The 25,823-nt window shown below is 34.2% G+C and overlaps 4 protein-coding genes across 7 annotated transcripts in view; 3 read left to right on the top strand and 1 right to left on the bottom strand.

The window, feature by feature from the left end:
* NODGS (nodulin/glutamine synthase-like protein) overlaps window positions 1-2,433 on the top strand; it is a 33,821-nt gene extending 31,388 nt beyond the window's left edge. For all 3 annotated transcript variants that reach the window (XM_089717415.1, XM_089717414.1, XM_089717416.1), the window contains exons 14-18: window positions 338-483; window positions 824-1,012; window positions 1,323-1,555; window positions 1,835-1,977; window positions 2,178-2,433. In XM_089717415.1, the coding sequence (XP_089573541.1) occupies window positions 338-483; window positions 824-1,012; window positions 1,323-1,555; window positions 1,835-1,977; window positions 2,178-2,240 (774 nt within the window). In that variant the 3' untranslated portion in view covers window positions 2,241-2,433. The remainder of the gene's footprint in view (window positions 1-337; window positions 484-823; window positions 1,013-1,322; window positions 1,556-1,834; window positions 1,978-2,177) is intronic.
* Window positions 2,434-3,108: 675 nt separating this feature from the next.
* LOC105642297 (expansin-A9) lies at window positions 3,109-4,796 on the top strand. Its single transcript, XM_012227091.4, has 3 exons — window positions 3,109-3,418; window positions 3,842-4,154; window positions 4,266-4,796. Exons 1-3 carry the CDS (start codon window positions 3,220-3,222, stop codon window positions 4,573-4,575), a joined length of 822 nt encoding a protein of 273 aa, XP_012082481.1. The 5' UTR covers window positions 3,109-3,219; the 3' UTR covers window positions 4,576-4,796.
* Window positions 4,797-5,177: 381 nt separating this feature from the next.
* On the bottom strand, window positions 5,178-12,798 carry LOC105642296 (transducin family protein / WD-40 repeat family protein). Its single transcript, XM_012227090.4, has 12 exons — window positions 12,482-12,798; window positions 11,988-12,203; window positions 10,754-11,875; window positions 10,306-10,428; window positions 9,436-9,617; window positions 9,089-9,320; window positions 8,710-8,919; window positions 7,506-7,634; window positions 6,704-6,772; window positions 6,208-6,330; window positions 5,893-5,943; window positions 5,178-5,744 (listed from the first exon to the last, which is right to left on the bottom strand). The coding sequence occupies exons 1-12, from the start codon at window positions 12,716-12,718 to the stop codon at window positions 5,601-5,603; spliced, it is 2,838 nt and encodes a 945-aa protein (XP_012082480.1). The 5' UTR covers window positions 12,719-12,798; the 3' UTR covers window positions 5,178-5,600.
* Window positions 12,799-18,323: 5,525 nt separating this feature from the next.
* Window positions 18,324-25,774, top strand: PIP5K9 (phosphatidyl inositol monophosphate 5 kinase). Of its 2 annotated transcripts, none has more exons than XM_012227084.4 (9): window positions 18,324-18,483; window positions 19,429-20,841; window positions 21,083-21,250; window positions 21,751-21,916; window positions 23,218-23,328; window positions 23,537-23,724; window positions 24,432-24,589; window positions 25,107-25,260; window positions 25,399-25,774. In XM_012227084.4, the coding sequence occupies exons 2-9, from the start codon at window positions 19,568-19,570 to the stop codon at window positions 25,673-25,675; spliced, it is 2,496 nt and encodes an 831-aa protein (XP_012082474.1). In that variant the 5' UTR covers window positions 18,324-18,483; window positions 19,429-19,567; the 3' UTR covers window positions 25,676-25,774. The 2 variants fall into 2 exon arrangements, with proteins under 2 accessions (XP_012082474.1, XP_020538152.1); XM_020682493.3 differs by having other exon boundaries at window positions 25,104-25,260.
* The last annotated feature ends 49 nt before the right edge of the window (window positions 25,775-25,823 follow it).

Below are 25,823 nucleotides of genomic sequence, written 5' to 3'. Positions count from 1 at the left end.
CTGCTGACATTTACATTCAAATTTCGGGTTTCATTTCCTGATAAATTAGAAGTATGCCAACTTCATCATAAAATCTATACCTATCCCTACTGTTAGTTTCTTAGCTTTTGTTTGCAAGTTTTCTTTTTATAAAGGACTGATGAAAGCTTTGGAACCATAACCTTTCTATTAATCATAGGCAATAGTTGAACTTAAATCTTAATTTAAGAAGTAACTGCTTTTTCATTTCAATGCCATTTGATATCTTATGGATTCTCTCTCTCATGTGTACATATTTTTCAACATAATTTGAATTTTCCTGCTTTTGTTGGTTCCTTGGCTTTTAAAACTGTTGCAGTTGCACAAAGAAGCTGGAAAAGGTCAATATGAAATGGCCTTGGGGCACACAGATTGTTCGTCCTCTGCCGATAACCTAATTTTTGCCCGTGAGGTTATTAGGGCTACTGCAAGGAAACATGGATTATTGGCAACTTTTATGCCCAAGTAGGTTCATGATTTTGTCTTAATACTGGCTGTTACTTGTTTTCTTGATCACAATATTCTGAAAATAAATTGTAAAAAATATATGTTGAGTTCCTGGAATGTTGAGGATAAAAAGGTGCTTATAGAAAGATAATTTCATTTAAAATAGACAGTTCCATCTTTATTGGTTCCATTACGGTTAATATTTTGTTGCATAAGATTTTGTTGTCACGGCTGCGGTTCGGTTTGCTTTTATATGCTCAATTAGTTCATCAGGCTACATCAAACTTTGTGCAAACCGGCTCTTATGATGTAACAGCGAAATCATCTAGGTAAATGACTAATTTCTGCCCTTGCCTAGGTATGCACTGGATGACATTGGTTCTGGATCCCACGTTCATATCAGCCTGTGGCAGAATGGAGTAAATGTTTTCATGGCATCTGGTGGTTCCTCTAAGCATGGAATTTCAAGTGTTGGGGAGCAGTTTATGGCTGGGGTTCTACATCACCTTCCTTCAATTTTGGCTTTCACAGCACCACTTCCAAATAGGTTTTCATTTCATTCTGATGATAGTTTTAATTCTTGGTAGTTTATGCTATACTATTCCATTATTTTTGTAAATAATATGATTGTAAGGAATTATCTTGCAGGGGCTTTGGGCCTAGTTATTTCTGCATATTGATTCATTCTACTTGACTATTGCTGAAATAAATGCTTACGCATGATTGTGTTTCTGAACTATCATCTTAGACATGCAAAATGTAGTAACAGTTATACATTGGACATTGTTGTTTTACTGTTTTTAAATGGGCTGTTTCTAACCATCCTTATTAATGTCCATCTCTGGTCATTTCTATAGTTATGATCGAATACAGCCAAATACATGGAGTGGAGCATATCAATGCTGGGGAAAAGAAAACAGGGAAGCTCCATTACGAACTGCTTGCCCACCAGGAATCTCAGATGGTCTGGTTAGCAACTTTGAAATTAAAGCTTTCGATGGATGTGCAAATCCATACTTAGGCTTGGCTGCTATACTTGCTGCTGGTATTGATGGCCTTAGAAGGCACCTTTCTCTTCCTGAACCTGTTGGTAAGATTACACAGTAATTCAAATGCTATATCACTCATTAGTCATTACGGATACTAGGGATGCTCTTTTCCTTTTACCTTTTGAAAAACTGAAGCTTTTATTATTTAAATTCAAATTAAAGGCATTAGAAAAAAAAAAAAAAAAGATTTTGAATATGATGTTCTCATAACTGATATTGCTGCTTGACTTATCTGTTCTTTTGATAATTAATGTTGCAAAGTCATGCCTATTCCACTTTTCCCTTTTCGCCAATATATACTTATTTTCACTTTTAAACAGATACAAATCCTTCTATTCTAGATGCAAAACCACACAGGTTACCTAAATCACTTTCAGAGTCTTTAGAAGCTCTCAAGAAAGACAATGTCTTCGAGAATCTAATTGGGGAAAAGCTTTTGGTTGCTATAAAAGGAGTTCGCAAGGTATGTTCAAATTTTGCTTTCTAATTGATAATCGTGAGTGCCTCTGTTCTTATTTGGGTATGGTTTCAGAACAAGAACATTTTAACGTTGAAAGGCAATTTTTACTGCAATAATATGCATTTGAGTCAGTTAAAAGAAAAGCAACTTTGATATTTGCCTAAATTCATATGCAGTATGATGGGGTTTTTCGTTTTTTGCAGGCGGAGATCGAGTATTACTCCAAAAATAAGGATGCATACAAGCAACTGATACATCGTTTTTAAGTGTATTACTCTTGATTTTAATCATCTGTTACCTAATAGAAACTCTTGGCTAATGCTTGTTGTACTCATGCAAAATCTATCATGAACTAATAATTGAGAGTTAGTTAATTGCGACTGTGTGAGAAATTGTTCTAGCTGCTCTGAACAGCCAATTCATTAGCATGCAATGCTTTTATGTGCTGTTTGCTTGATAGTCTATTGTTTAGGTCTCAGTTATATATATATATATATATCCTTAAACTTTTTTTTTTTTTTTTTTGGGTCTCTGACCACCGGTCTTTGAAGGACTGCGACTATGTCCAGCTCGAGTACTGAGAGGCTCATACAGGGGTGACTCTCGGCTTGACAATTTCCATACCCAAAGTTTAAAGTCGAGACCTTTGATTAAAGGAGTGGAGACCACTCTATCCCAACCAAAGTTGATAGCCTTTAACTAATTATTTTATGTCTTTGTTTGTGGGTTGATAAATATAAATTGTTTTACCGATACCTATATATCATCATATAATCTCTTGAAAAGAATTATAAATTTTCTTCAATGATACCCGAGTCTAACGAAATAACTGAAATGAATTTGGATTTTTCTTTAAATAAGGATATAGTTTTATTAAAAAGGCCTAACAAGGCCTCCAAGTTTATCCTGATAAATCTAAATATTCCCACCAAAGAAAAGTTAGAAGGTGGGAACTAGAATATACACATACGATTGAGCTTCTTGTGTTAAAATTAGCAAACAGAGCGAACGGTCATGCTCACCTACAAGACCAAATCCAACAGTATCCTGTCAAAATTAGCCTTAAGAATAGCAAAAACAATAACAAACACTTGCAAAGAATATCAATATAAATATCCATAACCCCTGCAAGGATCTAACAAAATAAAGAAAAGAGACAAGAATTTATTTTTTCTTTGAAAGAATTAGATAATAAAAGAAGATTAACCAAAGGCAGTGCCAAAAGTTGTTAATTTGCTGAGCAGCATGGCATCGCCTTTGAGAGCCCTCTACGCCACAATATTGCTTTTATCTTTTGCATTGAGTAGTTGTCATGCAAGTGTTTACCATGCAATTGTACGCCAGCTTAGTTCTCCAGTAGCCAAATCGAAGAAACCAAAGTTCAAGCCAGGACCATGGACCAAAGCTCGTGCCACCTTTTATGAAGGCAGCACCAATTCCTTTGGTAAACCATTTCTAGCCATGGCTTTAGGATGTCATTGCATCACATTACAAATATGCATGGCCAAGGTCCGGAACCGGTGGTTCTGATTCATGGGAGCACCGATTCCTATCCTCTTTCAGAGGCGGAATTAGAAAATAAAGTTTGAGAGTAAAACAAAATTTTTTAAAATTTTTAGAGGCAAAATATATTTTGAAAGAGCAAAATGTAGATTTTTTTTAAAGGATTTTTTGTTTTTTTATTTCTGGGGTGACAAACCCACTACCTAGGTCCGCCCCTGGTTCGGTTTTGATTCTAGTTTTGGCCAATCCTAGTCCATTTTTCACGCAGGTTCCAGTCCCAATTCGACTTGGTGGCCCTGCCTAATTACAAAACTAGATTTCTTTTTTCTTTCATTCTTAAACTTAACAACATTAAACTGTGCAGGAGGAGCATGCAACTATAAAGATGTTGTAGCAGAAGGCTATGGCCTTAACACTGCAGCTCTAAGCGATGCTCTGTTCAAAAATGGGCAAACATGTGGTGCTTGTTATGAAATTCAATGTAAGGATGAGCCAAAATGGTGCAAACCAGGTTCTATCATTATCACAGCAACAGATCGTTGCCCACCAAATCCGTCTTTATCAAATGACAATGGAGGATGGTGTAACCCACCATGTGAGCATTTTGACATAGCCAAGCCTGTTTTCAATAATCTTGCAGACTACACAGCCGGCGTTATCCCTGTCCAATACCGCAGGTTGGATTATATATTTCCTTTCCTTTTTCCTGCCTAACTTAAAGGTCATCATGTACAAGAACTTCATTTGCTTCTATTTATTCAAATATAAGTCACTTTCTCTGAGTGCAGGGTTCCATGCCAGAAGAAAGGAGGAATCAGGTTTACAATAAATGGGAATCCTTGGTTCTATCAGGTGACAGTATGGAATGTTGGTGGAGCTGGAGATGTTATTGGTCTTCAAGTGAAAGGAAGTGACAAGGTGAAATGGACCCAGATGGAACGTGACTGGGGAACTACCTGGAAGACCAGTTGCATTCTGCAAGGAGAGTCGCTCACCTTCAGGGTTAGAACAAGCGATGGAAGATCCTCAACTGCATGGCATGTTGCCCCTAAGAACTGGCAATTTGGTCAGACTTTTGAGGGCAAAAACTTCAAGTAGAGCATCATAAAGGAATCTGGGCAACTTATTACATATACATATGGACAAATTAATTCTTGTCTCCTAATTGCTGATCATATGTTTGGAGGTCTTCAAAAGAAGTTCATGTTGGTCATTACTACTAATGGAAAAAATTGAGCGTTGGATGTAATAACAACATTTCTGTACATACATAAATTCAAGCTAATAATAAATAGCCTCTAACATTTGCATAGTCAAAATTTCTTTCTATTGCTTTCATCATTTTATTTTGGTGCATGGAAATATCTGAACCCCTTGCACCCTGAAACAAGCACTCAAGCTTTAGACTACTACTCCACTAACTTGTTTTCTATATCTAACCTTGTATTGAAATGAAAATTGAGCACTAGGTAATAAAATAAAAATGGAAGCAATTAGAAAAACAATACAGTACCTAAGTCTAAAGAGAAAATAGAAGAGCTCTTTGAAAAGATATGAACCACATTTTACACAAACAACTCCATTAAGAAAGGGAGACCTAATGCATAAAACATCCCACATTTTTAAGCTCTGGGGAGGATTGAGAAAAAACAACTCCATCATCAGGTCAAATTTCAATTAGGCTAGATGTATAGATCGTGTTATTAGAATAACTTCCCTCTGAAAAATTGCAAGAGGTGGATTTTAATATATTTGATAAATAATATTATGTTCACAAATAAACATCCACGCTATGGGAAACTGAAACTACTTTGGCTCATTTTCTTAAAAAAAGCTACAAATTTTACATGCAGGATGAGATGGTTCTCACTAAATAATGACTTCCAAAATTGCAGGCTTCGATGCATAAAGGTTGGCATCTGCATTCCACCCACCTTCCCTGCAGCCAATTTCTTTTCCACTTGTGGTTATGGCTTTGATCAAAAACCAATATATATAAAGTATTCTGCTTTCAGATTGGTGTTGTGTTTAACACGGTCATTTAACTGATTATCTATTCAGTCAATGCAACTATTCCATTTCCCAGAAGTCTTGCTTACTCATGACCACGTATGTGCATCAATTTATTTCTTCTGTTTTTTCTTTTTTCGTTTCTCGTCTCTTGTATCAGTCCTTGCTTCCAAACGTTTAGACTGCTGCGAACGGATTTCTAGCAACTTTGTTTTTGCATCACGAAAGAGTGCATCTGATCTTGAAGCCATCAATTGCTGATACATTAAAAGGACCAAAAAACAAAATAAGTAAATATTTAAAACCAGAGGTAGGAAAAAAATTGGAAATTTCTTTTATAAATAGAAAGGAAACAACTGTTTTCAGTTCAGTAGTCACAATCAAAAGTCATTCTCATATTCACACCTTGAGATGATCCATTGCTGCAAGATTGAAACCAAGAATATCCTTGCACTCCTGCCAAGTTCAAATATCATGTTAATGCGGAATTTCAAATTTTTCAATCTTTAATTAATATAGCGGAAAACGAAATGACATTTATGAGGCAAAGTACAACATGCTATGCATATGCATAGATGCTATGTCAGTACCAGTGTCAGAATTGAATTGTCACCCAACTTAATTAAAATCTATATAGCTGCATTCTGCCTGAAAAATTCAATTATCTAATCCAAAAGAAACATGACATCAAATTAACCTGCTGGAAGACGACGTGATTACCTTGACTCTTGCATAAAGAATATCCTTAAGAACAGTCAAGATGGGTCTTGCAGCTGGGGTAGTAATCAGCTGATTATGATGTATCTGCAATAGCACAGTAGCAACCCTACAAACAAGCTCGACCTGGAAGGCAATACAAGTAATGACTTCAACAGAACTACAGTAACTAAAAGTAAAATAGACACTCACATTCTTTCACGAGCAAGTAATGAACAAGATTCAAAGTAGATGGAAAAACCAATTTCTGTATGGAAACTGAACAGTAAGGCTATTCACAACTTAACCTGAGCAACTAAATTTGCTTTTCTACAAGTCCTATCCAGGATGAAAAACTAATATATAGTATCTTTGTATTCACAAAATATCTAACACTTGAAAGATTACGGCTTATGCGGGTTAATTCTAAACAGCCCTACTAAACAGGTAACCAGATCAAATGACATTAAACGAAAGCATCTATAACACACAATTTGAATGTTTCTGTACGACACACAACCTTATCAGGATTTGAGGCCCAATCCTTCAAGTAGGAGAGAAGCTTCAAAGCATCTGAGAATGGTAAAGCCTGCAAAGAAAACCACTTATGCTTAGAGTTTCAAGAAAAAATGCAAAACCAGAAATTGATAGGTTATCAACTTAAGAACAGTCTTGAGAGCACAATCATTAGGCAGTGGGAAAAGGTGAATTTTTTCTTAGTTCTCAAAACAATTAAGTTCTAGAAGTAACAAGCTCTGTGTGTCTCTCTCTCACACACATACTCACACATTCATTTGATTCCAGAGTAAGTGGCATCTATTTTACCTCTGAATGAAGACATTAAGAAAATGAGACACAGTGAGGTGTCAGCAGCAACAGTGACCATGTGCATTCCAAGTATATGTTTCGGGAACTTTTACTTGGAAAGAAATCTATTGCACTAGCTTAACGCAGAATAGCTGGTTGACAACTTGGCCAGCTTAATTTTTCAAGTGTGGAATCTAATTAGCACCTAAAAATTGACTGCATGCCACATAGGTCTGAGACAAAAATGACATGGAAGAAACATGACATATGAACCATAATTCAGAACTGGAAAGACTGATCCACAAAACCTATTAATATATAGGAGGTTCAAACCTGCTAAGAATGATTTTGACTTGTTGAAATTAAGATTATGTCCAGGGTCCCTAAAAAAATTTATTATTTAAAATGGTAGTCATACAGTAACTAGTTCATCTCCAATATCAATGAATGCCCCAATATAACCCTTAGTTTGCCTGTATCAGATGACTTTCAGGAAAATCACACAGTTTACGTACCAGTAATGTCTGCTCCAGATCATTGGTGTGAACATTTGAAAGTGCACGAAGAACATAATCAGATGGAGCAAGCCCATGCAAAATAGGATTTGGTTGGAATTCAGCAACTCTTCCCCTAGGTTCCTCCTCCTGGAAAATAAAAATACAGACATATCAATTCGGTCTAATTCAATAATCTGACTAGTGCAAATAACTAGGTAGTCTAGAATTCAATTGTTAGGAAAGATCCTATATTAGGCTAAACAGGGTAAATTGTAAAATAAAGGGCCTATTCTGCCACCTGTAGCCCACAAATAATGCTTTTGCCACATAAAACTTATATGGGATGAAAAAGTGACTGAAGGCCACATGTCTCAAGATAAGCAAGTGATATAACCTTGAACTCAACTCTCTCTCACTCTCTCTCTCTCTCTCTTTGTGTTCTCTCCCTCTTACATTCTCTCCCAAAAACCAGTCTATTTTATGACTTTTATGACAAATCTAATCTCTCATTCAAAGAATGAAATCTCCCTCTTAAAAACAAAGTTCCATTTTCATAAAAAAAAGAAATCTACATTGAAGATCAAAGGACTTCACGGTCATTATCAAATCATCTTGGTGGGACATGACAGGACCATGCTTCCTTTGCTGTATCTAATCTAATGTATATTTTCTACTCATACCTATGGTGCATTGAGTCTAAGCAACAGAATGCATTTAGCAACTGTCGAAGCATCATATTATTTCAAACACTTTGTCTGCAAAAAAATTTCTTGTAGCCATAATTGATTCTAAAATATCACTACCCCATGTATGGATCAGTTTTTAACTTTCCTGGAAGCTGTATACAGTACTCCAAAAATAAATAACAGGTATTAAAACTACAGATCATATTGTCCCCCGTAACTTTCCTGGAAGCTGTATACAGTACTCCAAAAATAAATAACAGGTATTAAAACTACAGATCATATTGTCCCCCGTAAAACCTAATACTAATTCAAGGAGAACTCATGTCATCAAGAAGATGGGTACTGGGTAGCAACACACCCATGCTTAACCAAGTGAAGTCCAATGCACTTAATTATAAGCCCTCCAGCACTCAAGGGCAACTATGTAACCTAGTATGATAATCACCTGAAAAACAAAATGTTCACTATCTTCTTTGGAAAAAAAAAAAAAAATCCTTATGCTCAGCAAACTTGAACACAGAGAAGAAACAACATACCTCATGCTCAGCAATACGATTCAATTCCACCTCTGCTGCATCTAATGCATCAATAATTATGTCAGTTGCTGTAAGGGTTTCTTGAGTTTTCTTTCCTGCCAAGGCCACAGCTCCCTCCTCTGGTAGTTCTTCCTTCAACGCATATCTGTTTTCAAATGCATTTTCAAGGTCAGCCTCAAACATTTCTTCCAATCTTTTTTCCTTCTCCTCCTGCAAAATCAAATGATACCTTTTACTGCTAAGAACCAATGACTCTAAAATATATCTGTATCAAATCTTTTACTGCTAAGAACTAATGACTATCAAATATTAACTGCATCAGGATAGCATTAGGAGAAACAAACTAGCTAACACAATAAATAAATCAAGAAGATAATACCTCAATGAAAAATGGCTCTTCAGTCCGATCCCAGCGACGTATGGACCGGTCATGAGAACCAGTGACAACAAAATCACCACGATTGCTGATTGCAAGACACCAAATATCTGCATGATGTCCCTCAAGAGTTAAAAGCAGCTCAAACTTATCAGCATCCCAGTATTTTACAAGGCGATCTTTCCCAACACTGAACACATAATGGGTACTGCGCACAAATTGCACTGCCATAACACTGCAGCAACAGCTCATCAGAATTTTACACATGCCAAAAGTTTTACTAATCTAGAGAAGCCATTACTGACAGAAAAATATTATCCAGTTCATGTGAGAATATAAATATGTCGCACCTATCAGAATGGGCAAAAAGGGATTTATGGCAGTCACCAAAATCCATACCCCAAATCTTCAAATTTTTGTCTGCGGAACCAGTAACAATCAAATCTCCATCTGATGAAATATCCATGCACAGAACTGGCAGTTTATGACCATATAGCGCAAGGAAAAATTTAAGTGTATCCATGAAGAAAACCTGAAAACAATAGATGCAGTGTAACAGTACAATTAGTGACTTTGAGGAATACAGATTTCCATACATACAATTTATTCAAGCACTACAGTATTCCCGTAGCAATATACCAGTTCTTTCCACAGAGGGTGCATTGAATATGATATGTGTTTGCTTGTTGGGCACCATTATTTCCAAACTTTCATAGGTTTTGCTAATTCTTCCAATGTCAGAGATACCGTGTCAAAATCCTCATTTAACACAGGTGCTTTAGAATAAAATTCCGAGTAGAAGTAACCAAAAATGGTTACAACCAAGCAAAAAATCTTGGCTCCAAGGTCCTAATTTGGTAAATAAGTTCTAACGCTAGGCATTTTTTTCCTAAGTTTCCATCATAAGATAATAAAGGATAAATATTGCATTGATCGATTAATTTTCAGTCTTTATCCTCATTATTTTATTTTTAAACCAGCGATGCTCTTTCACCTCCTTTTCTTTTTGTGAATTTGACTATTGCCAGAGCCAAGCTACAGGATGGACAGTTGCCCTCCATTTCCCTTAAAAGTTAGAATAAGAATACATGCAACCTAGCAAAAACTTGAGGTAAAAAGAAATAAAAAATAAAAAGCTGCAACCACTAGAACACATATAGCCAAATGACTGAGAAAAGAATAAAATTCTAAAATGAAAAGGTTGAGGGAGTCAATTTAACCTTCACTGTGCAATCCAATAGTGCAATGGCAATATATTTTGCATCAGGGCTAACTGCAACCACTAGGACGTCATCATTCATCTTCATAGTTTTCACATTTGACACCACAAGGTGCTTAGTATCCTGTAAGTTAAACAGAAACAATCTAACTAAGAAATCAAATTCAAAAGCTGCTTATCTTAATTCAAGTCATAACCATTTGTTAGCAACTTGTAAATTCCAAAAGTACACTAGAAAGTTATAATTTTTTCAAATGATTATAAACTTAATAGAACATGAAAATTTTCTAGCGATTATCATAAACTCTGACATATTTTGTTAAAGCAGAGTTGGATAATTTGTTTAAATAAAAAGGATTTTAATGTGGTAATAGTTTGACTTTATAAAGAAAATGAAAACAAATGATACATAACATTAGCATGAAGCGATGGTGTATCAAGAACCATACCTGACCAATTTTCTGCTTGACTTGGTACTCCCAGAACTTAACATCATGATCTGCACTGCCTGTGACAAAACCATTTTCATTTGGAATGGAAGCAATAGAGCGTACTGAACCACCGTGAGCTTCCAGTACCTCTATGCAAGTACCACTCCCAATTTCAACAATTTCTATTTTCCCATCTTTGGTTCCAACAAGTGCATACTTATTATGTGGAACAATTAAGCCACACAGTCCATAACCAGAATCAATAGTTCGAAGACAAGAACCAGTACTTGGATTCCAAAACTTTATTGCATTGTGACTTGTTGACATCAGAATACTATTGTCTGAACTAAGTGTAACACTTCTGACATCAGAACGGTGCCCCTGGAGCTCAATAGATAGAGATTTTGTAGCTGTATTGCTTTCAATAGAATAAAATTCCAATAAATTATTATTCAAAGACAATGCTAAAGTAGCCAAGGAGTTTTTCGGAATAATTGGACTAAAGGAGATGGAACAAATCTTTTTGGTTGCACGAACAGTTTGAAGAAGCTTGAAAACATCAGGTACTGTAACCGTGAGGGCACCTCCATCTTCTTCAGTTTGAAGAGTTACATCTTTATTTTCAGTTAACTCAACCGTCCCTTTTTTTGATTTTTTCTCTTTCTTTCTATTAAGCCTACGCTTTGCTTTGCGTTTTGCTTCATTCTCATCCAGCACATGGAATACATCCACTGTCTTTCCAGCCACCTGACAAACCAGCAAATTTCCTGACTTATTGAATCTCACAGTTGCAACTCTATCCTTACTTTGCCTCTGAATTTCACCAAAAAGCTTCAAAACTTCCCACTTATTTTGAGAAGAAGGATCTCCATTTTTTATAATCGCAGTTCCATTTTCAATGGATAAGGCTTGCCCATCTCCCAAATCATGCTTAAGCATATAAAATCGAAGTTCTGGGTCTGCAGAACCAGAAACCAAAAATCTTTCTTCTGGATCAACATCAATTGACCAAATTTCACTGTGATGGCCGCTAATTATTTGCATACAGTGCTGTGTTTCAAGATCCCAAACTCTCAAAAACTTGTCTTTGGAGGAACTAACAAGTTTTTTACCAGATTCTAGGAATACAAGGTCAGTGATCTGCAATAAGAAAATCATCAAAACACAAAACAGATATAACAACAAGAATGCCGAAATACACCCAGTAAAGGACATAATTCATTAACTTCATTAAAAACATGTCATAACAAACCTGGTCACGATGGCCACGAAGGCGAAAAAGGCCAGTCTCTCCAACCACATCCCACAGTATAATATCATTATCTTTACTTCCAGATGCGAGTATAGCCCCAGACTTATTATACCGTAGAACAGTGACAGCCCCTTTGTGTCCATTCAATGTGGTCTCACATGTTCCTTTTTCACCATCCCAAATTCTTATACTACCATCAGCATACCCACTAGCTACCTGCATTCAAATTGAAAAGGCACTTCACTCTCTCGTGTCTTCGTTTTGTAAAAACAAACAGCTAATTGAAAAGACACTAAATTTGAACATGTAAAGCTAAAAAAGGAGCAGTTTGGATTAAAGTAGCAAACTTCACCGGCTATTTTAAACAAAGAAATTAGCTTTTTACTTCAGTTCTCCACTAAACCTAACCAACTAAATTTCCTTCTGTCTCCTCTTTTTCCCATTTCCTTTATCAAGAACCAAAGAAAAGACAAAGAGAGCAATTGATTAAATACCAGAGAGGAATTAGAAGATGCAATACAGGTGACTGCGAGGGAGGTACCCCCGCGAGAGGAGGTAGAAGGAATTAGCGTTTTGGTGCAGATGCCTTGACGTACGTGCCAAACTCCAATCTTTTCGAGCGCCGGAGATAGAAGATGCTTGCCGGAATTATCATACTCTATGTTTGATTCTACTGATGCTATTACACCAAACGACGCCGCTGGCTCATACCTCAGGTACGCCTTCACCATTGCAGCTCTTGTCTTTGCTTATTTTCTTCTGCTATGGCTGCGAACCAGTTTTTAGTTCATTGATTCAACTTTAAAGTTTCCTGAGGTTTTAAGGGTTTAAGAGCCGACTAAAATCATCGAAACGACAATTCGTCTGCTTAACTTTCTGACATGCGAAAAATAATCCGTCGACAAATAAACAATTTTCTCACGTGCATGACATGTCGCTTGTTCGTAAAGGCTCGATTGAACTAATAACCCCAAATAGAGCCCAACCCAGGTCCGTTTTATTCTAAGACCTTTTTTTCTTTAAGCCCATATTGAATGCCCAAAAACAGAACATACATGATTCTTTTCTTTTGTATAATTTGCTGGGAGGCACTATGGATTCCAATCCTATATTTGAAACTCGATTCCCACTTTTCCACGTTATTCAGAATATTAACCGAATTTCACCTGATTGACTTTAAAATATATATTATCTTCATCAAATATGAAAATATATTTTACGAATTACTTTTATTTATATATATAAAATATGAAAATAATTAATTACGTGTTTTAATTCAATTTAGTTTCGTTGCTTTCGAGTTTTAAGTATTGCACATCATGGTTTCTTGTAAAACTTGTGCACAAAGTATGTGACGAACGAATATGATTTGGATGAAGCTTAATTAAGCGATTAGTGATGTACTTGATGAGAATTAGTATTAATTTATTAGTTTGACACACAATTAAATTTCCATTTTCTTATGTATTTGCTTTTTAGAAGAAATTCCAATTTATTAATTATCATTTCGCAAATTATATAATATTTCAATTTTTGGATATGTTAAAAGCATTTCTGATTTCATATTCCTAATTCAAAGTTTGTACTAGTCATATTCATTTGTCTTTATCCTGTTATTTATTGTGATGGACAAAATATAAACAAATGATTGCAAGAGGAAAACCCAATTCGATCATTGAGTTGGAGAATTTTCTTATAGAAAATTTCAAACCTTTCAAATATTTTTCTAGGGAAAGTTTGTTCAATGGAAACTAATAAACATAGTTAATTCATCAAGTGGTTCATTGATATATTTGAAATAGGATTAAAAATATAAAAATTTTCATATGTCAATTCTTCAAAAAAAAAAAATAAATATACATTTCAAAATTGATATATGTATTTAAAAAATATCTTTAAAATTAAATTATAATTTAATTTACAAATTATTATATTGGAGAGCAAATGAGAAGCTACAACTTCATAGTCACTATAAATATAAACTACAAAGGAAAATTTTAATTTTGCATTCTATAATTAAGTGCTAATGACAATGAAACTTAACAATAAACATCAAATAATCTCAAAGAGAAATATTATAAGGTAGATGAATGTGGGCCAATGACAATGAAACTTAGCTATATAGTGATGGATGATATTTTTATTTTTTTATTATTTAGTGTGAGATGAGATCATTAGACATACCATTATATAATTTTTTTATCTATTAGGAAGCCCGATAAACTGAAATAACATTATGAACTGCATAGCATCTTTTTTTTTTTTTTACTCATTAAATTAGTGAAAAATTTTTTATTTTTGAAATAACTCGAATTTGAAACATTTCACTTTTTATACTAGCGAACTAGCGAGAAGACTAATCAAAACATACCTGGTTGTAACATATCATTATATATTATAAAACATAATATGAGAATAATATAAATATAGTAATCGGCGGTGGAAAATGGGCGGTTGCCGGCATCCAGAATTCAAAAGGGACAACTTGCTTAGCAATATTTATTTAGTTATATATTTATATTAATTTACCGACCGTGCATTTATAATTTGTTGATAAGGACATTACTATGACATGTCACACTTAATTCACATTATATAATCAAGATTAATTTAAAAGAAAATTGAAATTAAAATATGTAAATCAAGCAAATTAAAACAAAGAGGAAGAGAATTAAATATTAATTGATTCTCTTAAACTATTTAGTGCATTTTCCTTTCCCTTTTAATGATTATTTATTTAGACTACTTTTATTTTTCTGTTGGTATGATAATTTTTAAAAGAGAATGAAATATTCATATTTAAATATTTTCATTTTTTCATATTAGGAGATCGACTTTCAATTATTTATAAAATTGATAATTTTATATTTTTTTAGAAGAAATTACTAGAAATTTTATAAAAGTAGGCTATAAGCTATTTGCATTTAATTAGATAATAATTAATGAGAAAAATTGTGTAACAGTGAAAAGAATTAGTAGTCTAATATGTAGTTAACCAAACTTACCAAATTGGTAAAGATGTAAAGTCTCTTTTTTTTGTATATTTAATTTAATATAGATAAATTTTTCAAGAATAATATATTTTTCAATAGACGAAATCAATACAAAGAAGTGAGGTTAAGAGATCTATGAGATTGTGTGGTTGAACAGATAAACTTTAATGGGATAATTCTCGTAGTTCTTAAAGCTACAAATAATAGTCGGATTATATTGACCATGAAACGGACACAAACTTAACACGAAAAGAAGTGAGGTTTAAAATTACTATAACAAGAGTTTTATATTTTTTTGCAATCTTTTTTTTATCTTTATAGAGAATACGTAACGGAGAATATTCCGATTCAGGAAAACAGACCATTCAGCAGAGAAATTCTGAAATTGCGAAGGCTTAGTTCGATCAAGTCACGGAAAGTACCACAGATAGTCTAATGTGAGGAATGGAAGTGATTGACACAGGAGCTCCTCTAAGTGTTGAAGGACACCACCTCTTAAAAAGAGGTTAATCCTAAGATACCATTAACATTTATAAATTAGGACCTTATGGGTGTCATATATATATATATATATATATATATATATTGAGTTTAAAGTATGGTTGGGTAAGAAGAAATTGAAGGCATCCATATGGAGTTAAAATCTTATCCTTTCAGAAATGCATATGATTCATAATAATTACAACATGATGAAAGAATGAAAGTGGAAGTGGGAACATATGGCTCTTTGGTCCCATCTTCATAAGAGTCCTAATGAATCTGTACCTGCCAATTTTACCATTTGCCATGTGCATGTTGCATAATTTCAATAAAATCAAAAGAGGTAATAATTATATATATATATATAATGTACAAGGTTGATTGTTAAAAGAAAAAGAAAAGAAAAGAAAAAGGAACCCTCACGCTCAATAAAAGTTTATTTGAAATTATGGTTCAAACTATTTTATTCAAATAGTTAATATATTAATGTACAAGGTAAAGCAACAGATGTATCTTAAATTCGTCTAACTATAAATTATACAAGTTGTAATTTATTATTATTATTATTTTATAAAACAAGTTGTAATTTATTAATATACAAGTGGAAATTTATTAATTATCTAATTTGACTAATAATAAATTAGTTTGAATATGCCCGATCACTTTGTAATATTCGTTCATTTGAGTGAATAAAAAAATTTAAATGCACAGGGTAATTTTAATGTTTCAATAATTGATAATACTATCAATAAAATTAAACTTTGATTAAAATAAATAAATAAATAAATAAAGTTTTCTCCTTTATATATGGAATTTTTTTTCTTAAGATGCCTAATCATAGACATCAAACTCCTAACAAATCAATGTGAAAAATTAGTATCCCATCATTTTTTAAAAATTTACAAATCTAAGAATCTATAGAGTTTTTTTTTTTTTTAAAATTTTTATTGGCAAAACCTTTTTTTTTAATTATTAACATTCTAAGAAAACTTAACATAATAAGCATCTAAACCCAGGCCACTAGGCCTCTCTAATACATCTAACCTAACTTGAAAATACTAATAAGAAAAAAAAAAAAACCCTATAAATTATACATCAGATTGAAGTCTTTTCTTGAAATAAGAAACAATAACAATTAAACAAAATATCATATAGCCTCACAGTAGAAATCAAATCCAAGCAAGAAAGGCATTCTTGTATCTATACATCTCTTAGCCCAGATATCGACAAAATGATCTATATCTTGATTCACATAATGAAATGAATTCTAGCATCGCATCAAATTTGTTGAAACGTTGTCACTACTTTGGAAGACATTTGTCTCTTTGAGTGATGCTTATGTGGAAAGAAATTAAAAATTCCGAAATAAAATTAATCTCGTACAAGTGATATTGATGGAAAAAAGCAAAAAACAATTATGAACCTATACCTAAGAATTGGGTAAGTGCCACTTAGTATAAATAATGTATATTAGAATACACATCACAACCTTAGTTTCATTATTTGGTTCCTCTTAGAATAATGGCATAAGAGTTCTATTGACACATGCAAGATAGCTTATCATCCACTAAATTATCTTTTAACACACAGCATGGACATGCTAATGAGTAGCTAATCATCCCACTTTAACCCATTAATAAAGTATCTAATAAAAAAAAAAAAAATCACCATTCCACTCCAATCTTCAATTCTTTAATCCATTTTCCACTTAAAAAAATCAGCAACAATGAGAAAGTCACATTCATTTTAAAATAGAACGTTTAGTAATTTAATTAGATTGGTGCTTGTGGAGCTATATGTGCTTTTAATAAACTCCTTTTTGGACTAAAAGAGTTGCATGATTTAAGTATACTACATAAAATTTCTTGCCTAACTAAAAATGGACCCACAAGTGTACACCTAAGTCAAAGGAAATACTTATTATCATTTATTGAATACATTAAACACACCCAATAAGTATAGTCAGCATAAATTAATATAAGAAAAGATTTAGATTGTCCCCTGCAGTAGCTTTTGAAGTAGTCTAAATATTATTTTTTATAGTGTTCGGTAACATAATGTTTGAATTAACTTTTAGAGTTTAAGTCACCTTCTCACATTGACAACAATAATTTTTAAAATTTTTAATTTTGATATGCAAAATATTGATTTGACGTAAGATTAATACAACTTGTGTAACAATAACTTTTACATTTTTCAATTATTCAATAAGTGTTTAATTAATTTACTTTCTCAGTTCAGATATTTAATGGTCAAACAAAATATTTAATAAGTATAATTTTATAAATTAAAGTATTTAATAAGTTAAAACAAAAATTGATTACGTGCAAAGTCGGCAAATAATTTATATATAGCCCTCATTGGAGTCCTGTGTATTCAAAAATTTTAACAAGTGAATCTAAACCACAACAAAATTTTATTGCTTAATAAGGTGGAGTGGTGGACCCAAGTACTCAAAAAATCTTTTGAAAAGTGTACTATAATACTAGAGTATAGGTTAATATCACCCTCATGCGTCAACCCAAAAATTATATGCCTTTACGATTTTTCTTTATTGTGATTAAATATTAATATAATTTTAAGAAATAATGGGCCCTAGGTCACAATCTAGCACAACAAACTCTAGGTCAAAGAAACCCCACGCTTTTAGAAAAAACGACAAGTCGTGTTCTAGAAATAGAGGAACGGTTAGCGACGTTTTATCGCCTTCCTACTAATTTAAGAGTTAAGCCAATCTCCCTAATTATTACCATTAACTGTCAAAATAATAAAAAAAAGTGAAAAAAGTAAAAACTGACCCATCTTGGTGGCACATCCGTCATTTCAGCTAAACGCTATATATAAATACAGTTGAAAATGAACTGTAATATTTAGATTTTCGTGTAAGAAGAAGAGTAGCTCTCTATCTCTCTGGTTCTTAACATAGAAAAGATTGAGCTTCAAAAGTCTAAACTTTTGAAAAGAACGCTAAGACTTTCATAGCCTAGCTAACGACTAAAACTTTTTCATCTGTATGTGTATAGGTATACTCTTTCTCTCGCTCTTCGTTAGTATGTATATATGTGAATTTCTGCAATAATATGTGTATTTGTACAATTTGGATTGTGAGTGTGTTAGTATCAGTTTTTGGAGATCTTTATTCTTCTTCTTATGTTTAGTCTGTTTAGTGTTGTTTTTAGCAAAGAAGATTTGTGATCGGAAGGTGAGGTAAAATTTGGTGGATGATTGCATTATTGATTTCTAGTGTGTTTGGTAGCTCAGATTTTTGTGGTTCATGATGTTTGGAGGACTAGAGTTGACTAGATTTCGGAATTAATGGTTATAGTTCAGTAAAAGGAAAAGAAAATTCGGCAAAAAGTTAAAAAAGTTGATAGTTGGGACCAGTAGCCCGTTGATCCTGCTCAATTAGGATTTATTTGGAACTGGATCAATATAATTTATATTTTTTTCCTGGAAATAAGAGATTGAAATGACGGGGATAGGATATTGGCTCTGAGGATTATTTGTTTTTTTCTGGTGAATGCAGAAAATCAGTTGCTTTCCCAAATTTTTATTTTAATTTTCTTTGGTTTGTGGAATTTCAAAAGACAGTTTTGCTAACAGAACCCTTTCTCTTTTTTGCTTTTTCCTTTTCTTTTTTTGGTTAAAGGTAGTTGACTTCTGCCTTTTCATAGATCTTGATTTTATGTTTAATTATTGTCTATTCTGGACTTTGAAGTATAATTTTATTCTTCCTTTTTTCCTGCAAAAAGTGTTTACACAGTAAGTTTGTAGTGTTATCTTTGTTGTATGATATGTTCTTTTATACCTTGATATCTTTTTCTGAACTATAAAGTTGGAGTCTTGCTTTGTTTAAGGCTTCATAGTAGCTTTCGTTTGTACTTGTGTAAGTATCTTAAAATTCTGATGGTATTGGAATTATTTGTTTTGACATCAGAATCTTGCTTTCATCCTGTCTTCTTGCGCAGATCAAAGGCCATGGAGATTTAAAGATATCATCAGAATCTCATTGTAAGATCTTCTTATGGCATTGATTGTTGAATAGCCAATGAGAAATTTAGTTTAGTTGTAATCTTGTGACAAATTGGAACCTTTTGGGCATTATGCATGTCTGGCCCTGTGGCCATTGCTGATAATTTTGTTGAACGGACACTAACTTCTGCAGACAGAACGAAGTCTGTTGATATCATCTCTGATGGAGACCATTTATCTGTATTAACCAATGGTGAAGCTGCCCATGCTTCTTCCGAAGCTGCATCCTTTAGAGTTGGGGAGCTTGTTCTTACCAATGGGGAACATTATTGTGGGTCATTGCTTGGAAATGTACCTGAAGGCAAGGGGAAATATGTTTGGTCTGATGGTTGTATTTATGATGGAGAGTGGAGACGGGGGATGAGGCATGGAAATGGAAAAATTCAATGGCCTTCCGGAGCTGCTTATGAGGGTGAATTTTCAGGCGGTTATATGCATGGTACAGGGACCTATATTGCTTCCAATAGTATGACCTATAAAGGAAGATGGCGGTTGAATCTCAAGCATGGATTAGGATACCAAGTTTTTCCTAATGGAGATATCTTTGAGGGCTCTTGGATCCAGGGAACGCCAGAAGGACCTGGCAAGTATACCTGGGCAAATGGCAATGTTTATCTAGGGAATATGAAAGGAGGTAAAATGACTGGTAAAGGGACTCTTACGTGGATAAATGGCGACTCATTTGAGGGAAGCTGGTTGAATGGCATGATGCATGGATTTGGAGTATATACATGGAACGATGGTGGTAGCTATGCTGGAACTTGGACACATGGTCTCAAAGATGGAAAAGGATCATTTTATCCAAAAGGAAGCCGGTATCCGGCTATACAGGAACGGTACTTGAATGCTCTGAGAAAAAGAGGGTTACTGCCAGATTTAAGAAAGCAGAACCATGCACATATCCATCATGCATCATCAGTGGATATGGGGAATGTCAAGATCAGTGGGGACCAGGGGTCTCGTCATACTGTATCTAGTAAACTATCTAAGGGAAACTTGCTAACTTTGGAGCAGTCTTGCAACAGAAATGTTTCCCTAGAAAGGCGTTGGAGTCTTGAGGTATCTATTGAAAAAGTGATAGGACATGATTCATCATTAGAGCTATCTGACTCTGTCTTTGAAGGCATGGAGAAAGAGGTTGAAACAAATGTACCGCCAATCTTGGAACGTGAATATATGCAAGGTGTTCTAATTAATGAACTTGTGATAAATAATAGTTTTTCATCATCGTCTAGAAGAGCCAGACGGCGGCAAAAGAAACTTGCAAAAGAGGTTAAGAGGCCTGGTGAAACAATCATTAAAGGGCATAGGAGTTATGATCTGATGCTCAATTTGCAGCTTGGAATCAGGTATAGGCTATTTTGAAACTGTATTATGTTCCTGCATTCACAGTAGTCTAATCCTTCAACACATAATCGGGATCTTACATATTATATTCCAGTTGTCCCTGATTTTAAATGTAGCTGGGTTTCCTGATAAGGCTGCACTCTCTTCTTTTTCCTAAATTTGTGGTTTGCAAAAAGTTTGTCTTTAGCTGAATGATTCATGATTGTTGAGTTCTTCTTTAATGCAGTATTTGAATGTGATCAGGTATACTGTTGGTAAAATCACTCCCGTGCAGAGGCGAGAAGTTCGCTCATCAGATTTTGGTCCAAGAGCAAGCTTTTGGATGCATTTTCCAAAAGATGGATCGCAGTTAACACCACCTCACCAATCAGATGACTTTAAGTGGAAAGATTACTGCCCAATGGTTTTCAGGTTTGTTCGTTGGCCTTAGACTTATTACAATTTGAGAATTCCCAAGCAGCTAATTTGATTTGTTTGATACATTATCTTTGCATTCTTGTAAGTTCAACCCAATTTTTCCATTGCTATATGTATATGTCAAACAGGCTATTTTATTATTTTTACATATCTGCAGTTTCTTGCACTTTTTCTATCAAACTTGCATTATTGCTCAAATTAAGCATAAGAGACAGCACATTAATTTTTCAATGCAACAATTAAATTTTTAAAAAATGTTAGTTCGGGCATACTTATGCCTACATAAAGTGTATATGATCGCTCATTTAGTACACTTTACTGGTTGCATTATTGAGGTCATAATTGTGCATTGATATTCTCTACTTCTCTTTTATAGGGAATGGCAATTTTTTCATTTATTTTGTTCCCTTAAGTATGCAGGTTCGTTTAGTATATCTGTGGATCTTGTGCTTGGCTTTTCTCTTAATGTTGACATTTATGCCTTCTAAATGTAGGAATTTAAGGGAGATGTTCAAGATAGATGCTGCCGACTACATGATGTCCATTTGTGGAAATGATGCTCTTAGGGAACTTTCATCTCCTGGTAAAAGTGGTAGCATTTTTTTCCTGTCTCAAGATGATCGCTTCATGATTAAGACACTCCGGAAATCCGAAGTAAAGGTTTGCCATCTCTTTATAAACCTTGAATTTTTCGAGCCATATTAAGTGTCAAATAAAGATGCTTTTTTGTTTTCTCTTTTTCTGACTGGGTGAACTTATAAAAGAGTTTTGAAATTGAGTCGACTAAAATGTTGCCACAGATTCCTTACATGAACTCGTAGAGTACATCAGCGTTGGTGTGTCTTTGTCTGGACAACTTTTTTTTTTTTTTTAAAAAGATGGTACTCTTTCATAGCTCCCATGTATTGGTGCTATGTAATGCTAATGCCAAGTATTTTTTTGTTTGAGTAAGGTAAATAGGTCAAACATTTCCAGATAGAAAGTTTGCCCCTCTTTCTGAAATGGAAATGGCAATTGGACTAGAGATTGGCATCAGATACAACTGTAATTTCTTGTTTCCAGTACTCAACAAGAATGTTGAATTGAGATGTGAAGTTCGAGAGGAATGCTGCTGATTGGAAAACGGAAATTAGCGATCTTCTCTATTTTCATTCTTGACATTTATACAAGACCACAATTAAATGAAAAGGAGGATAACATTTAGATAGAGAGGGTCTAGTATACGTTGACTCAAAGTAGTCTTACTGTGTATGTACATTTTAAAGAATAGTCAAGAAACGAAATGGACAAGATTATATTGGGAATGAAGCCGTTAGATGCATGGAATTTCAGGACTTCGAAATTGACAATCTCTGAAAGGGTAAAAAATGTGGATTGTATCAGTGAATAGGTGTAGTGAAAAATCTCAAGAAGAGAAAGAAAACAAAAGAAAGAAAATGGAAGATTTTTCTGGAAAGATTCTCTTCTACTTTTCCTTGCTTAATATTGTGCTCTACGTTTAATCATTGGCAACCAAAATTGTGGTTGGAAGTGCTGATTGTCAGTGCTAGTTCTCCTGCTGATCTGTTGCATTTCCTTAGGTAGTATCAGGTCTACTCTAGACTGATATATGTTCTCAGAAGACAATAGGATGATCATGTTGTATAAAAGGGGCAAAAAGTTTTTCTGGTTTTTTTGAATCCTTTACTTTTTTTGGTTTGTTTGGAGGGAACACTACAGAAGAGCATTTGAGTGAGGAAAAAAACCCCCTTTGCTCTCTGTAGATAGCTGGATTGAGACTTCTACGTTTTGGTACACTGAATATCCTTTGTTGATTCTTTTGTTATTTGAATATTCTTCGTTGATTCTTTTGTTATTTCTTCTAGATAGATTCCTCATATTTGAACCTATAATTGCTTTTCTTTCTCAAAATGTTTTATTTCATGATATTAAGGTCTACTCACCAGAGTTCATATTGACAGGTACTCCTGAAGATGCTTCCAGATTATCACCATCATGTGCGATCATATGAAAACACACTTATAACAAAATTTTTTGGTCTTCACAGGATCAAACCCTCAAGTGGTCAAAAGGTAATTATCAGTGTGAATAGCAACTTTTATCCATGTCCATGGCCTGTTAGTTGAATGATAATGTTGTGACCAGTTATGATTTTATCTCCACATGGTATGTGTAAGCAGTTCTGAGAAATGTTTCCTGGATTGAATTTTGCAACATATCGATGTTCTAGAGCTTCATTTTTTGAAACCTGATTTCATATAACTATTTCCTATATTGCAGTTTCGCTTTGTAGTGATGGGAAATATGTTCTGCACAGAATTGAGGATCCACCGAAGGTTCGATTTGAAAGGTTCATCGCTAGGTCGTTCTACAGACAAAATTGAAATTGACGAGAACACAACATTGAAGGACTTGGATCTAAACTACTGCTTTTACTTGGAACCTTCTTGGCGTGAAGCTTTATTGAAGTAAGTATTGATTTATAAGCTATTGAAACTATTGTTGTTTCCTAATTTTATGTTCACATTTATCTATTTGATAATCTTGAGGTCCTCCTCTTTACTTATATGTAAGAAATGAGTATATATATACATATATATACATATAGAAATATTTAGTAGATGTAGAGATATGCAAGTATCACAACACAATCTAAGCATGCAGTGCTGCAGTTTGCAAAAACACCTAACTCAGTCAATCTGACTTGTATCCAAAAGTGGGGATTATCCAAAAGTTTCACAACCATATCTCTGAGTCTGAGATCACATTGTTTAGTTCTTATAAATCATACCTTCTGTACACCCAAATCTCTATAGAATGCTTGTGTTTCAACTATCCCTTAAGGATTATAGCTTACGGTAAATGATTAAACTTTTGTGCTAGAAGAATCTAGATGCTCTCTACTTCATTCCACCATAGAAAAAGACATTCCGAGTCTCTTACACTTTTGAAGTCAATTCAAAATCAACAGTATGTGAGAACCTTATTATTAAACATTTATGTTTGTAATATTGTCATGTTTTGTCTTTGCAAAAGCACATAAAAATGTGCTCAATTCCATTTGTGAGAACATGCATGTCCAGCATTTCAAGTATCAATTTTGTCTTCATGCTAGTAGGCTTATCATGATCTGCTAATACAATTGTCTTTTTCTTAAATATATACCTTGATGCAGGCAGATTGAAATTGACAGTAAATTTTTGGAAGCACAACACATTATGGATTATAGCCTTTTGCTTGGGGTGCATTATCGAGCCCCCCAACACCTGCAATCTCTGATGTCCTACCGTCGAAGCTTGAGAGCTGAAGGATTGGGAGTGTTGGCAGAGGATGGTGGGTATCTTATTTAATATATGATGTTCTGTTAGTATGTCATATTAGCTAGCCATAAAGTGTCTTTTCTATCATTGAAAGCTTTGACAGAGGGTGGGAAAAAGATACAAAAAAGATCGAGATCAGATAATATGTCTAGTTTGTGTGGCATGCAAAACCAATTTTCTTCTTATCTGCGGTTCAATTGTAAGTTTTGAATTATAAAGGAACTGAAACTGTCGCCCTGTTTAAAATGAATTTGATAGCTCGCTTGCCATTGTGTTTCCTACATGGAGTGTTTGCTCAATAATTATTCTTTATAATCGTATTGCATATCATGGGTCAGCAATAAACCAAATCCATCACAACGTCCATGTGAAATTTGTTGGATTTGGTCTAGGGACTAATCTTGCATTAACTTACAAATCACCCTCTTCATAGCTTGTAGAATTTGTCACACACACACACACACACACACACACACGCGCACACATCATTTCTGATTATGGAAACTTGCTGCTGACGATTTTACTAGCAGATACAATAGAAGATGAAAATTATCCACAAGGTCTTCTCTTGGTACCCCATGGAACAGATGATAATAGTGTTGTTGTGGGTCCTCACATCAGAGGAAGTCGATTGCGAGCATTTGGTGATGAGGAAGTGGATCTCGTTCTTCCTGGTACAGCAAGGTATGACATCACATCTATACTCAAAAGTCTGTTTCTTGTTGAAATGCCATAACCATATACTATCCTCCAGCGGCAAAAGTCTGTTTCAAGTTCTTTTTCCATTAGCATACTCAAATCCAACTTGAAACTTCATGACAGACTCCAAATCCAGCTTGGTGTGAACATGCCTGCAAGGGCAGAGCAGATTCCAGGGAAAGAGGAAAAAGAGACATTCCACGAAGCATACGACGTTGTTCTTTATCTAGGCATAATTGATATACTGCAAGAGTACAACATGAGTAAGAAGATAGAACATGCATACAAATCTCTTCAGTTCGATTCCCTGTCCATCTCTGCTGTGGATCCAACATTTTACTCCAGTCGCTTCCTAGAGTTCATCCAAAAGGTGTTTCCCACTAATACCATTTCAAGCTAAAGAACATTTTGGTTTTGATACATTTTTAAATCAGCTTGTAAGTGTTATCTTGATACTGTACAACTCTTTTCCATATATCTCATGATTGATAGTGTGAAATTCTTGTACAAACGTCTAGGGTAGCTTTTTCAATGCCTTTTGGTTACGA

Source organism: Jatropha curcas, chromosome 2, assembly GCF_041381405.1.
Source record: "Jatropha curcas cultivar XTBG-Jc1 chromosome 2, XTBG_Jcur_1.0, whole genome shotgun sequence".
Lineage (NCBI taxonomy): Eukaryota > Viridiplantae > Streptophyta > Magnoliopsida > Malpighiales > Euphorbiaceae > Jatropha > Jatropha curcas.
This window is presented reverse-complemented; position numbering and strand designations above follow the sequence as displayed.